The sequence below is a fragment of the Ranitomeya variabilis genome, chromosome 6 (genome assembly GCF_051348905.1).
Source record: "Ranitomeya variabilis isolate aRanVar5 chromosome 6, aRanVar5.hap1, whole genome shotgun sequence".
In the NCBI taxonomy this organism is placed as follows: Eukaryota; Metazoa; Chordata; class Amphibia; order Anura; family Dendrobatidae; genus Ranitomeya; species Ranitomeya variabilis.
This window is the reverse complement of record NC_135237.1, coordinates 242,907,779-242,922,917: the sequence shown is the minus strand read 5'-3', so window position 1 is coordinate 242,922,917 and position 15,139 is coordinate 242,907,779. Positions and strand designations below refer to the sequence as shown.

Sequence of the window (15,139 nt, the reverse complement as noted above, 5' to 3'; positions counted from 1 at the left end):
AAGATGGGTGGTTTCTACATTAAGGACATGCGCACTGATAGACTGCCCTTGGACTTGCGCTGTGGAACATAGTGCTTGCGATGATCTCTGCGGCGCGGTGAATGGAAGCCCTGCATTGGGACTTCAGTGGGCGGATCCTTCACTGGAGCATGCGCGGTGGTGGTGGCTTCTATGGGTCTGGGTGGTGGCGGGCGCTGCATGCTGGGTACAGTGCGGTCACATGGGACCAGCGCTGTTGCCTGATTGGGCTGCGCCTATCCTGCACACACCTACGGAGCCATAGCAACCGCCGATGCACTGCTCTAATAGGATGACGGTGTATGTTTACATGAGGGAAGCCGGGAGCGTTTATACTGGATTTATGAGGTGGGATATGCTAAGGGGAGCGATCAAGAGGTGTTTTCTTATATGTAGGGGGGGTGAGTACTGTTTGCTGTACATTTTGTAATGTTTTTATGTATTTTTATAGTGTTTGGAATATTGTTTTTTTCTATCTGATTGTGACACCCCTATTGGTTTTGTTAACCATGGGGGCGGTCTTAATGATATATAATGGTGGTTGAAACATGTTTGTACTGTGCTTGAAAAAAGGTCTTCGGACCGAAAAGTTGCCGCAGGAGGCAGAATAAAGTGTATTGCTGTCTGTCACTTCCTGGTGTGGCGCTGTCCTTTTCTTCAATTTTTATCATGGACTCTTCTACTGGGATGGACCCCCTGGTGTGGACGTGCGCCCCGATGTCCGTGGAAGTCCGTGGAGACCACGTCAGTATTGGGTGCGGTTTGACTTAGCTTTGTTGGATATGTGCTCAGTGTGAACCTGCTTCCATCTGTGACTACAGGGCGTCAGTGGCAAATTTGCTAATCCTGATGTTCTGTGGCAAATGCCAATTGTTCTGCACCGTGTTGGGCTGTGAGCACAACCGTCATCTGTGGATGTCGGGCTCTCAGACCATCCTCATGGAGTCAGTTTCTAACCGTTTGTGCAGACACATGCACATTTGTGGCTTGCTGGAGGTCATTTTGCAGTGCTCTTCCTGTTCCTCCTTGCACAAAGGCTAAGGTAGCAATCCCGCTGCTGGGTTGTTGTCATCCTACAGCTCACTCCACGTCTCCTGGTGTACGGGCCTGTCTCCTGGTAGCACCTCCAGGCTCTGGACACTATGCTGACAGACACAACAAACCTTCTTGCCACATCTCGCAATGATGTGCCATCCTGGATGAGCTGCACTACCTGAGCCACTTGTGTGGGTTGTAGAGTTAAGGTACCTTCACATTAAGCCACGCTGCAACGATAGGCACAACGATGCCGATCGCTGCAGCGTCGCTGTTTGGTCGCTGGAGAGCTGTCACACAGACCGCTCTCCAGCGACCAACGATGCCGAGGCCCCCGGGTAACCAGGGTAAACATCGGGTTGCTAAGCGCAGGGCCGCGCTTAGTAACCCGATGTTTACCCTGGTTACCAGCGTAAAATGTAAAAAAATCAAACAGTACATACTTAGATTCGCGTCCCCCGGCGTCCGCTTCCCACACTGACTGAGCGCTGGCCCTAACAGCAGAGCGGTGACGTCACCGCTGTGCTGTACTTTCACTTTACGGCGCTCAGTCAGTGAGGGAAGCGGACGCCGGGGGATGCGAAGGTGAGTATGTACTGTTTGTTTTTTTTACATTTTACACTGGTAACCAGGGTAAACATTGGGTTACTAAGCGCGGCCCTGCGCTTTGTAACCCGATGTTTACCCTGCTTACCAGTGTAAAACATCGCTGGTATCGTTGCTTTTGGTGTCAAACACGACGATACACGCCGGTCTGACGACCAAATAAAGTTCTGAACTTTGTTCAACGACCAGCGATATCACAGCAGGATCCTGATTGCTGCTGCGTGTCAAACTAAACGATATCGCTAGCCAGGACGCTGCAACGTCACGGATCGCTAGCGATATCGTTTAGTGTGAAGGTACCTTTAGTCTCATGCTACCACGAGTGTGAAAGCACAACCAACATTCAAAAGTGAGCAAAACATGAGCCAGAAAGCATTGGTACTGAGATGTGATCTGTGGTCCCCACCTGCAGAACCACTCCTTTGAGTGTGTCTTGATAATTTCCAATAATTTCCATCTATTCCATTTGCACAACAGAAAAAACACACTAAGAGAAAACGACCATTAATCCACTAAAATCATGTTTATTGATTATATGTTTAAAAACCATGGTAAGGGGAAAATTCACAGTTTATTATACAAATAGGACGCTGTTACAAAGAAATACTTATAAATAGAGCTAAAAAAACAGCCCATTTACTAAAAAGTGATAACAAAGGAATGTACAAGATTATGTGTAAAAAAACCATATAAAAGTTGTAAGCTATTAAGAGCAAAAAAAGTTATTTAGATAACTCACTATTCAATTCAAGTGAAAAAAAGTGCTAGGGTGCAATAGAACAGAGGGCATAAAAATGTGCTAGCATGTAAGGAGATTGGTATAATAACCAATAATGCCAAATGGTATACGCTGGGTATAAATAGTAACAGTAGTTCAATACTAATAAGAGATAAGTGAAACTTACTAGATAAACTGTATGACCCAGGGCTCCAAGACAGCGTCCACCCCATATGTGTTTAAACATATAATCAATAAACATGATTTTAGTGGATTAATGGTCGTTTTCTCTTACATAGTTACATAGTTATTAAGGTTGAAGGAAGACTTTAAGTCCATCTAGTTCAACCCATAGCCTAACCTAACATGCCCTAACATGTTGATCCAGGGGAAGGCAAAAAAAACCCATGTGGTAAGAGTAAGCTCCATCATGGGGAAAAAAATTCCTTCCCGACCCCACATACGGCAATCAGACTAGTTCCCTGGATCAACGCCCTATCAAGGAATCTAATATATATACCCTGTAATATTATACTTTTCCAGAAAGGTATCCAGTCCCCTCTTAAATTGAAGCAATGAGTCACTCATTACAACATCATACGGCAGAGAGTTCCATAGTCTCACTGCTCTTACAGTAAAGAATCCGCGTCTGTTATTATGCTTAAACCTTTTTTCCTCCAGACGTAGAGGATGCCCCCTTGTCCCTGTCACCGGTCTATGATTAAAAAGATCAGCAGAAAGGTCTTTGTACTGTCCCCTCATATATTTATACATTAACATAAGATCACCCCTTAGTCTTCGTTTTTCCAAACTAAATAGCCCCAAGTATAATAACCTATCTTGGTATGGCAGACCCCCCCAGTCCTCTAATAACCTTGGTCGCTCTTCTCTGCACCCGCTCTAGTTCAGCTATGTCTTTCTTATACATCGGAGACCAGAACTGTGCACAGTATTCTAAGTGTGGTCGCACTAGTGACTTGTATAGAGGTAAAATTATGTTCTCCTCTTGAGCATCTATGCCTCTTTTAATGCATCCCATTATTTTATTTGCCTTTGTAGCAGCTGCCTGACACTGGCCACTGAATATGAGTTTGTCATCCACCCATACTCCCAGGTCTTTTTCATTGACGGTTTTGCCCAGAGTTTTAGAATTAAGCACATAGTTATACATCTTATTACTTCTACCCAAGTGCATGACCTTACATTTATCCCCATTAAAGCTCATTTGCCATTTATCAGCCCAAGCTTCTAGCTTACATAAATCAGCCTGTAATATAAAATTGTCCTCCCCTGTATTGATTACCCTGCAGAGTTTAGTGTCATCTGCAAATATTGAAATTCTACTCTAATTCTAGTGTGTTTTTTCCGTGGTGTCTCACGACTATCCATGTTTTCAGTTATTGGTCCAAACTCACAGATAGCATTTTATATATACCGTATATACTCGAGTATAAGCCGAGATTTTCAGCCCAAATTTTTGGGCTGAAAGTGCCCCCTCGGCTTATACTCGAGTCATGATCGGTGGTGGGGTCGGCGGGTGAGCACTGTCATATACTTACCTAGTCCCGGCGATCCTGGCGCTCCCCCTGCCTGTTACACGGTCTCCGGGTGCAGCAGCCTCTTCCCCTGAGCGGTCACGTGGGACCGCTCATTAGAGAAATGAATAGGCTGCTCCACCCCCCATAGGGGCGGAGCCGCATAATTCATTTCTCTAATCAGCGGTGCCGGTGACCGCTGACAGAGGAAGAGGCTGCGGCACCGAAGACAGGCAGGGGGAAGGAGCGGGACGCCGGGAGCAGGTAAGTATCGCATATTCACCTATCCTGGTTCCACACGCCGGGCGTCGCGCCATCTTCCCGGCGTCTCTCTCTCCGCTCTGACTGTTCAGGCAGAGGGCGCGATGACGCATATAGTGTGCGCGCCGCCCTCTGCCTGATCAGTCAGTGCAGGGAGACGCCGGGAAGATGGCGCCGAGGAGCTGCAAGACAGGTGAGTATGTGTTTTATTTTTTTTTATTGCAGCAGCAGCTATGGGGCAATAATGGACGGTGCAGAGCACTGTATGGTACAGCTATGGGGCAGAGCACTGTATGGTACAGCTATGGGGCAGAGCACTATATGGCACAGCTATGGGGCAGAGCACTATATGGCACAGCTATGGGGCAGAGCACTATATGGCACAGCTATGGGGCAGAGCACTATATGGCACATTGAGCACTATATGGCACAGCTATGGGGCAGAGCACTATATGGCACAGCTATGGGGCAGAGCACTATATGGCACAGCTATGGGGCAGAGCACTATATGGCACAGCTATGGGGCAGAGCACTATATGGCACAGCTATGGGGCAGAGCACTATATGGCACAGCTATGGGGCAGAGCACTATATGGCACAGCTATGGGGCAGAGCACTATATGGCACAGCTATGGGGCAGAGCACTATATGGCACATTGAGCACTATATGGCACAGCTATGGGGCAGAGCACTATATGGCACAGCTATGGGGCAGAGCACTATATGGCACAGCTATGGGGCAGAGCACTATATGGCACAGCTATGGGGCAGAGCACTATATGGCACAGCTATGGGGCAGAGCACTATATGGCACAGCTATGGGGCAGAGCACTGTATGGTACAGCTATGGGGCAGAGCACTATATGGCACAGCTATGGGGCAGAGCACTATATGGCACAGCTATGGGGCAGAGCACTATATGGCACAGCTATGGGGCAGAGCACTATATGGCACAGCTATGGGGCAGAGCACTATATGGCACAGCTATGGGGCAGAGCACTATATGGCACAGCTATGGGGCAGAGCACTATATGGCACAGCTATGGGGCAGAGCACTATATGGCACAGCTATGGGGCAGAGCACTATATGGCACAGCTATGGGGCAGAGCACTATATGGCACAGCTATGGGGCAGAGCACTATATGGCACAGCTATGGGGCAGAGCACTATATGGCACAGCTATGGGGCAGAGCACTATATGGCACAGCTATGGGGCAGAGCACTATATGGCACAGCTATGGGGCAGAGCACTATATGGCACAGCTATGGGGCAGAGCACTATATGGCACAGCTATGGGGCAGAGCACTATATGGCACAGCAATGGGGCAGAGCACTATATGGCACAGCTATGGGGCAATGGTGCAGAGCATTATATATATGGCACAGCTATGGGGCAACGGTGCAGAGCATTATATATGTGGCACAGCTATGGGGCAACGGTGCAGAGCATTGTATATATGGCACAGCTTTATGTGGAGCATCTATGGGGCCATAATGAACGGTGCAGAGCATTATATGTGGCACAGCTTTATGTGGAGCATCTATGGGGCCATAATGAACGGTATGGAGCATCTATTTTTAATTTTGAAATTCACCGGTACCTGCTGCATTTTTCCCCCTAGGCTTATACTCGAGTCAATAAGTTTTCCCAGTTTTTTGTGGCAAAATTAGGGGGGTCGGCTTATACTCGGGTCGGCTTATACTCGAGTATATACGGTACATATTATTACCAGTCATATATATAATTTTTACATATTATTTTATATATTTTTATACGTGAGTATTCTTTCCTTTGCAATCTGTCTGTCTGACCATTTGCACAACAGCATGTGAAATTGATTGCCAAATAGTGTTGCTTCCTAAGTGGACAGTATGATTTCACAGAATTTTTGATATACTTGGAGTTATATTCTTTTTTTTTAAGTTCCCGCTTTATTTTTTTGAGCAGTATGTATGTGTGTGTATATATACCGTATATACTCGAGTATAAGCTGACCCCCCCCTAATTTTGCAATAAAAAACTGGGAAAACTTATTGACTCGAGTATAAGCCTAGGGTGGAAAATGCAGCAGCTACCGGTAAATGTCAAAAATCAAAAATAGATACCAATAAAAGAAAAATTAATTGAGACATCAGTAGGTTGTGTTTTTGAATATCCATATTGAATCAGGAGCCCCATATAATGCTCCATAAAATTTGATGGGCCCCATAAGATGCTCCATATTAAAATATGCCCCATATAATGCTGCACAAATGCTGATTATGGCCCCATAAGATGCTGCATATAAAAATGTGCCACATATAATGCTGCTGCAATAACAAAAAAATAAGACATACTCACCTCTCGTTGCTGCCCGCTGCTCCTCGGCGTGCCATCTCAGTCCGCACTGACTGTTCAGGCAGAGGGCGGCGCGCACACGAATACATCACGCCCTCTGACCTGAACAGTCACTGCAGAGGACGGGGAAGATGGAGCTGCGGTGGAACAAGGGAAGGTAAATATGAAATACTCACCTGCTCCTGGCGCGGTCCCTGGCAGCTTCTCCCGGACAGATGGTCTCCGGGCGCGGCAGCTTCTTACTCTGTTCAGCGGTCACTGGTACCTCTCATTACTGTAATGAATATGTGGCTCCACCCCTATGGGAGTGGAGTCCATAGTCATTACTTTAATGAGCGGTACCACGTGACCGCTGAACAGGGGAAGAAGCTGGGACCATGGGACACGCAGGGACCGCGTCAGGAGCAGGTAAGTATGTGACAGTCATCACTCCCCCTCACCCGCCGACCATGACTCGAATATAAGCCGAAAGGGGCACTTTCAGCCCTTTTTTGGGCTGAAAAAATCTCTGCTTGTACTCTAGTATATACGGTGTGTGTGTATGTATGTATGTATGTATGTACAGTCATATGAAAAAGTTTGGGCACCCCTATTAATCTTAAGCTTAATGTTTTATAAAAATGTTTTTTTTTTTGCAACAGCTATTTCAGTTTCATATATCTAATAACTGTTGGACACAGTAATGTTTCTGCCTTGAAATGAGGTTTATTGTACTAACAGAAAATGTGCAATCTGCATTCAAACAAAATTTGACAGGTGCATAAGTATGGGCACCCTTATCATTTTCTTGTTTTAAATACTCCTACCTACTTTTTACTGACTTACTAAAGCACTTTTTTTGGTTTTGTAACCTCATTGAGTTTTGAACTTCATAGTTAGGTGTATGCAATCATGAGAAAAGCTACTTAAAGTGGCCACTTGCAAGTTGTTCTCCTGTTTGAATCTCCTCCGAAGAGTGGCATCATGGGCTCCTCAAAACAACTGTCAAATGATCTGAAAACAAAGATTACACAGGGGAACAATTTGAAAAAAAATTTCTGTTGAGTTAGGTTTTTGAGCTGATTTATACTAAAATTGGCATGCTGATTCCAAAAATGTAGTAAGTTTTTTTCTAGCACGTCAAGTTTTTCCTACACAACTTACCTGCCAGAGAAGCACAATTGCACTGATATCTGTAATAAGACTTGTTATCTGATTACAATTCGACTCCTATAGAGCTACGTGGCAACTTGTAAGAGTAGTCACAACTTTGTCATGCCTATTTCTTATATATTTCATTTTTTGTTCATATTTGTACTATTTAAAAAAAAAAAAACACTTTTTAGGTACAGTAGTTTACATAGTTTTGAGAAGACAAAAATCCTATAGTTCAAAAACTTGACGTGATAGAGAAAAACTGAGATCGTTTCTGGATTCAGCATCCAAAAATTAATTAAGAACAGTTGTCTGACCTAACTCTTAAAAAATTGTGTTCCCCGGTGTTATTCAACATAGTTGTTCAGGGGAAGGATACAAAAAGCTGTCTCAGAGATTTAACCTGTCAATTTCCACTGTGAGGAACATAGTAAGGAAATGGAAGAACACAGGTACAGTTCTTAAGGCCAGAAGTGGCAGGCCAAGAAAAACATCAGAAAGGCAGAGAAGAAGAATGGTGAGATCAGTCAAGGACAATCCTCAGACCATCTCCAGAGAGCTGCAGCATCAACTTGCTGCAGATGGTGTCACTGTGCATCGGTCAACTATACAACGCGGTGTGTTTTTTTGCCGCCATGCATAACGCCTTTTTGGATTACCAAACAACTCAATCTTGGTTTCATGAGTCCACAGGACCTTCTTCCAAAAAGAAATTGGCTTCTACAAATGTGCTTTTGCATACCTCAGCCGACTCTGTTTGTGGCGTGCTTGCAGAAATGGCTTCTTTCGCATCACTCTCCCATACAGCTTCTCCTTGTGCAAAGTGCATTGTATAGTTGACCGATGCACAGTGACACCATCTGCAGCAAGTTAATGCTGCAGATCTCTGATGTTTTTCTTGGCCTGCCACTTCTGGCCTTAACAAGAACTGTACCTGTGTAATTCCATTTCCTTACTATGTTCCTCACAGTGGAAATTGACAGGTTAAACCTCTGAGACAGCTTTTTGTATCCTTCCCCTGAACAGCTATGTTGAATAATCTTTGTTTTCAGATCATTTGACAGTTGTTTTGAGGAGCCCATGATGCCACTCTTCGGAGGAGATTCAAACAGGAGAAAAACTTGCAAGTGGCCACTTTAAGTAGCTTTTCTCATGATTGCATACACCTAGCTATGAAGTTCAAAGCTCATGACGCATGACGTCATCGAAGGTCCTTCGCTCAATGCATCCTTCGGAACGGAGGCCGCCGCTTGCACCGCTGAGAGCCACGGACTGTCGGAGGGTAAGCATATCCCTTATTTTTTAATTTTATTTTATTTTTATTTTATTTTTTTTACATGAATATGGATCCCAGGGCCTGAAGGAGAGTCTCCTCTCCTCCAGATCCTGGGAACCATACAGAACCGCTCCCTGCACACGCCGTACCCGGCGTATAAGACGACCCCCGACTTTTGAGATGATTTTCAGGGGTTAAAAAGTCATCTTATACGCCGGAAAATACGGTATGTGTGTGTGTGTGTGTATGTACATGTATATATATATATATGTATGTATAGGTGGAGAGGGGCTTCCTTCACTATTAAAATGAGCAGTCAGTCATCTTCCTTCATAAGTCAATGTCTTTGCGTGACTCATGATCCTTTTTTTCCACATATAGTTTGTAAAAAGTAATATTACAATAATGTATTTTTGATGCAACACGTGTTATGATGTGTAAACACTTTTTAACTGGTTTTAACAGTGCGTACCCTTATCTGATGATGAAGAAGAGCAAAAATCTCAAAAGCAGGATCTAGCACCTTCTGTTGTGCCACCAAAGCAAGGTAATTTAGTCAGCATTTTCAGTATGTTCTTGCTTTGTTTAGACTTTTTTGACAAGTTAGATGACAAACAGATGTATATCGCATATCATGGTTGCTGATGTTTATTACATGAAGATAATTTTTCTTTAGCACTTCATGGCAGACACAAGTAACCATGGGTGTATGCTGTTGTTGCTAGGAGGCTGGTGCCAAGCAAAAAAATTAGCACCACCTCAGCAGGGTACACCCAGACTGGTACAAAGCTCATCAGTTTTAGTTTAGTGTCAGTAGGAGGCAGACCTGGATCTGATCCCAGATCTGTCTTTTTCTCATTAGGTGACCTTTTTGTGTGGTGTTAATCTTTTCCCATTTGTTTTTCAGATTCTTCTCTTCAGGGTTACAAGGTGTAATGTCTCACCCTGTTTTCCAAAAATAGCAACTGAGAGAATGGTGTGGCGCCATCCACATCACACCCTCTCTGGTCTGCGATGCAGGATCTTTCCCCAACACTTCAAGTGCGTCTTAGAGTGGTTCATGGTGGCCAGTTCTTGCCTTTTCCCCACCTCAGCCCTCTTTAGCTGGATGGATGGAAAATGGTGCTCCTCAGTGACCCTCCCCTCTCAGGGTTGAGAGTCTTCTGCACCACCCTGGACCACTACAGTGCAGGAAGGAGGACACATTGTTTTCCAGTGCCCCTTCCTCCCTCTCACCTGAGGGCTCCTGATGTCGTCTTTGAGATTGAGGAGTTGGGACCTTGACCAGACAGGTACTGTCCCTCATTTTTCTCCACAGTCCCTCTTCAGACGTTGGAGAGGCATTAGAAAGAGGGGATCGCAGCACTCCTCTGTGTGCATATTTTAGTCACGCCCCCTTTTCCCCATGCGTGATGGCCAGTCAGCGCTTGAGGGTTTGCACACTCTTTCCCTCCCGTGGGAGTGCTTCATTCATTTCCAGGGCAGGCTTGTTTCCACCCCCTTGTGCGTGCCACCTAATTGGCGTGTGCAGGTTTGCACGCTTTCTCTTCTATGTGGAGCGCTTGCCTTATTCTGGCAGCTCGGGCTTTCAGCGTGCCTTTTCTGAGCTTGTCCCTTCAATCTCCATCACTCTGTTTCCATCTCAGATGGTGCTTCATGTCCTGCTGCAACATCACGTTGCCTGCTGTACCAGTCTCTCCCAAGGACATGTTTCCCCTACATCCATGGGTAGGCTCTATCCAGACTGTTTACTTCTCCCCTCCTATGCTTAATCCTCCTCAGAAGCTCCTCTCACCTAGTGGCCATACATATGGACAGTTCCAGGGAGAATCACTCCTGTCCCTCCTCCACTTAATTACTATACTTGTGTTCTCTGAAACTGTGGCCCACAGGACATGGATCGGCTTCCTCCCCAGATTGCAGCCCTTCCACCATGCAAGCCTCACAGGAGCTGCTCGGGACGAGCGCACGCTCCCTCCCCCAGAGTGGGCTGTTGCTATTTCTCAATCAGTAACTGACCTAACCAAGGTGTCTCTGTCCCTGATACAGGTCCTTGAACCTTTACCTAACATTTCAGCCACCTCCAGTGCTCTGATCTTTTCTCGGAACAAAACGCATTCTCCCATCTATCTGCCACCTTCGTCATGACACATCCAGGGTGAGGTCCAAGAAGTGGACATACACCCAACTCCTTGTCTGGTTTCCCTTCCCCTTCCACATCCTTCAGGATTCCTTCAGTATCCCTTCCATATCCCACTCCTACCCAGAGGTGACCCCAGGATCCGAACAGGATTCCCAGTCTGAATCTGATCTCTACACGGACCAACCAATCTTCAAAACTCCAGAATATGGTCAACAGCCTTATTTCGTCTGTTAATCATACCATCCATATTAGGGATGAGGGGTGTCCCCCTCAGGATCACTCCTTCTCATTCAAAAAGGCTAAGCACCCTCCCCGGGTGTTTTCCAATCACAAGGAGTTTGAGGGAATAGTTGCCAAACATTGGGAACACCCGGAAAAGCTCTTACCAGATATCCCTTTTGTTTCTGATTTTCTCAGCAAATGGTTAGAACCCTTAGCTGTGGACCCACCAGTCTCTCGCTTGTCCCCTAAAATTGTCCTGTCTCTCCCATGATTGTTCCTCCCTCAAGCCCTAGCTAAGTCTGCCTTTTGAGGCTGCTGGCGCTCCTCTGTCCCGACTTCGCATTCCCTTGGTAGCCAAGTCTGTTTCCTGCTGGGCAAAACTTGTTCAGCAGCGCATTTTATCAGCGGCCTCGCTGGACAAACTGGCAAATCTTGCGGACCGGATTGCTTACGCAGGCAAATATTTTTTTTTTTTAATTCGTTTAATTCCAGAATAAACAAATAATGCATACATTAGCATTTATCATCAATTATACCACCGGATACAATAATTACAGAATATCATCATATCCAGAACTTACAGGGGTAGTATACTGTGTATGCTAAATCACTAGCACCTATAAAATACCTACTATACAACTTTAACCGCTAACAGTAAGTCGCCAAAAGGAAAAACAGATTGGAATCCTACTCCACAAGCGATGTCCCAAAACCACAAGCCCATTCTCCCGTGCATATATCTAATCAGCGCAGACTACAGAGTATGATAAGAGGAGTTCCATCTACCCCAGATTTTTTCGAATTTACCTGGGCATCCTCTATTTTGGTACAGTGTTCTTTCATATGGAATGACCGAGTTCACCAAGTCAATCCAAACTCTGAGAGACAGGGAGGAACCACCCATCCACCTTAACGCCAGCACCTTCCGTGCTAAGAAGAGCGTCTCTCGAAGAAAGATCTCAGTATAGTGATCCCAGGCCCCTGTATCCCACACCCCGAATAAGCAGGTCAATGGCTCAAGTGGAACAGGGACTGACAATAAAGATGTTAATAATGTCGTGACCTCTTTCCAATAGTGAGAAATTACCGGGCACCTCCGAATCATATGGATAAAATCTGCATCTCGTGCATGACATCGCAAGCAATCTGACGAATGGAGGCGACCCATTTTAAAGAGTCGCGTTGGGGTCAAATAGGTCTGATATACAATATACAGCTGGGTCATCCTGTTATTAACTGAAGGAGAAACTTTAGTTGGAGACTCTAGAATATCTTCCCATTCCTCTCCCATTGTATCGGAGAGAAGTCCCTCCCACTTCTTTTTAAGAGAGTTAATAGTAGACCCATCCCCCACGGATAACAGATATGTATATAAAGAGGAAATGAGTCCCTGAGGACCTTGTGAATTAAGAATGCCTATCAGAGGTAGAGATGAGATCGCTCGACCCGCACCTATATTTCGCATATATGATTGGAAAGCTGACCTTAGCTGTAAATAGCGGAAGAATTGAGATCTTGGGATATTGTAAGTATCCTGCAATTGTTCGAAGGATACAAAAACCCCTTGGTCATGTACATTGCCCACTGAAAGAACACCACACAAGATCCAGAACTCAGTAGATGGGTGATTCAGTAATTCTGGGAAATAACTATTATGCCATAGTGGCATTTCAGCTATTACATCTGCAAATTTAATAACTTTTTTGATTTGTCTCCATATCAATCTCGCCAGTCGAAGCAAAGGCAGCAAACGGGGAGCATTGACTTTCTCTGTTTCCAAAAATCCCAATGGACAATCAATCCGGGCAGAGTGGAGTAAATGACTCTCTGAATTAGGTAAAGAGTTATTAGGCATCCATTTGCTCAATGCCTTATCCTGTCCGTTAAGATAGTACAGATAAAAATCTGGTAAAGCCGCCCCACCCCTCCTTTTTGGTCTCTGCAGAGTAGATAGTTTAAGTTTGGGTCTGGTCTTCCCCCATATAAAGGATGTGGTTAGGGAATTTAAATTTGCGAAGAAAGACTTGGGTATTGGCATGGCACTGTGTTGGAGACAATAATTAAGTTTGGGGAGCAATATCATTTTAATTAAATTGATGCGGCCTGCAACAGAGAGGGGGAGTTTGCTCCAAGTTATAAATTTAGATTTGACCAGGTCTAATAGTGGGTAAATGTTAAGTTGTAGGTTTAGCCGACTATATTGGGACATATGAATACCCAAATATTTGAAACTGGAGACTACAGGTAGTGACGAGAGATTTTCGAGACAGGGTATCGGAACATGAGACAGAGGCATCAGGGCAGACTTGTCCCAATTTATATAGAGACCGGAGAATCTACTAAATTTGTCGATGGTCGTTATTACTTGCGGTAGGGTTTCTTCTATTTTATCCATAAATATGATCATGTCGTCGGCATAAAGACCGATGGTATCCACACGATCCGCAATATTAATTCCCTTAATATCCGTAGAGGACCTTATGCGTATTGCTAAAGCTTCTATCGCAAGGGCAAAGAGAGCCGGGGATAAAGGACATCCTTGACGGGTTCCCCTGTGCAAGGTAAAAGAATCAGAGATAGTTATTCACAATTACCCGTGCCCTAGGATTCCTATATAGTGTATCTTTCCCTCTAATAAATTTGTCCCCAAAACCGTATTTCCGTAGGCATGCGGAGAGGAAAGGCCACTCAAGAGAGTCAAATGCTTTGGCTGTATCTAGTGACGCCAGTGCCCAGTTATTATCCAGTTCTAAGGAGCTATATTGAATCACTGATTGGACCAGTCTAATATTGATGGAGGTACTTTTCCCGGGCATAAAGCCAGTTTGATCTGGGTGTATAAGGTCTAGTATGATCATATTTAGCCTAGTGGCCAAGATTTTAGTGAAGATCTTATAATCTACATTCACCAATGATATGGGGCGATACGACCCACACTCCAGGGGGTCCTTTCCCTCCTTCTTAAGTACAATAATATTTGCATCGTAGAATGTTTCAGGCATAAACTCTCCCTCCCATATACTCCGGAGTACCTTCAATAAAAGTGGTGCCAGGTGGCTCCGATATTTTTTATAGAACTCAGCGGGAAACCCGTCAGGTCCAGGGGCCTTCCCGGTAGCCATGTCCACTATGGCATGTTCCACTTCCTCCAGAGTAAACTCGACCTCCATAAAAGCCTGCTGGGTTGGACTCAGTGAGGGGAACGCTATGTCCGATAAATAGTCCACACACTCAGGGACACCAAAACCACTACCAGATTCGTACAATGACTTATAGTAATTACAAAAACATCGAAGGATCTCCTCAGTAGAGGATACCAACGAACCATCAAGTGCCCGAATCTGTAGTACTGTATTGGAGGTATTATGCTGGCGTACTATAAAGGCTAGGAGTGTACTGGCCTGATTCCCCAGTTCAAAATAGGATTGACGGGTAAAAAATAATTTGCGTTTCGATTTAGTGTCTATATGTTGGGTGTATATTCTTTGGGAGGTAAGCCATTCCACCCTGTTACCACTGGTCTGATTAGCCACATAGGCAGCCTCCGAATCCCTCTGTCGCCGCTCCATCTCATCATCCTCCCCTGCCGTCACCCTTTTTATGTAGGAAATTGTGGAGGACAAACATCCCCTTAAATATGCCTTTAGAGTGTCCCAAAACAGATTAAGATTCGAGGGGTCTGGGTGAGTAGAGACAAAACAGTTCAACTGATCAACCGTTCTATCACTAGAATCTATCAATTTCAACCAGAAAGGATTCAATTTCCAAGGTATATGGTTGTTTGGCTGACTGTATTTAAATTTGAGAATGACTGACTGTGATCTGATATTCCCCTATTACTGTGTTCGATA

The 15,139-nt window shown here is 44.9% G+C and overlaps 1 protein-coding gene across 1 annotated transcript in view; it reads left to right on the top strand.

Moving 5' to 3' along the window:
- Positions 1-15,139, top strand: part of LOC143782267 (uncharacterized) — a 310,572-nt gene that overhangs the window by 250,474 nt on the left and 44,959 nt on the right. Inside the window, exon 15 of the mRNA XM_077269539.1 lies at positions 9,389-9,470. Within this exon, the coding sequence (XP_077125654.1) occupies positions 9,389-9,470 (82 nt within the window). The remainder of the gene's footprint in view (positions 1-9,388; positions 9,471-15,139) is intronic.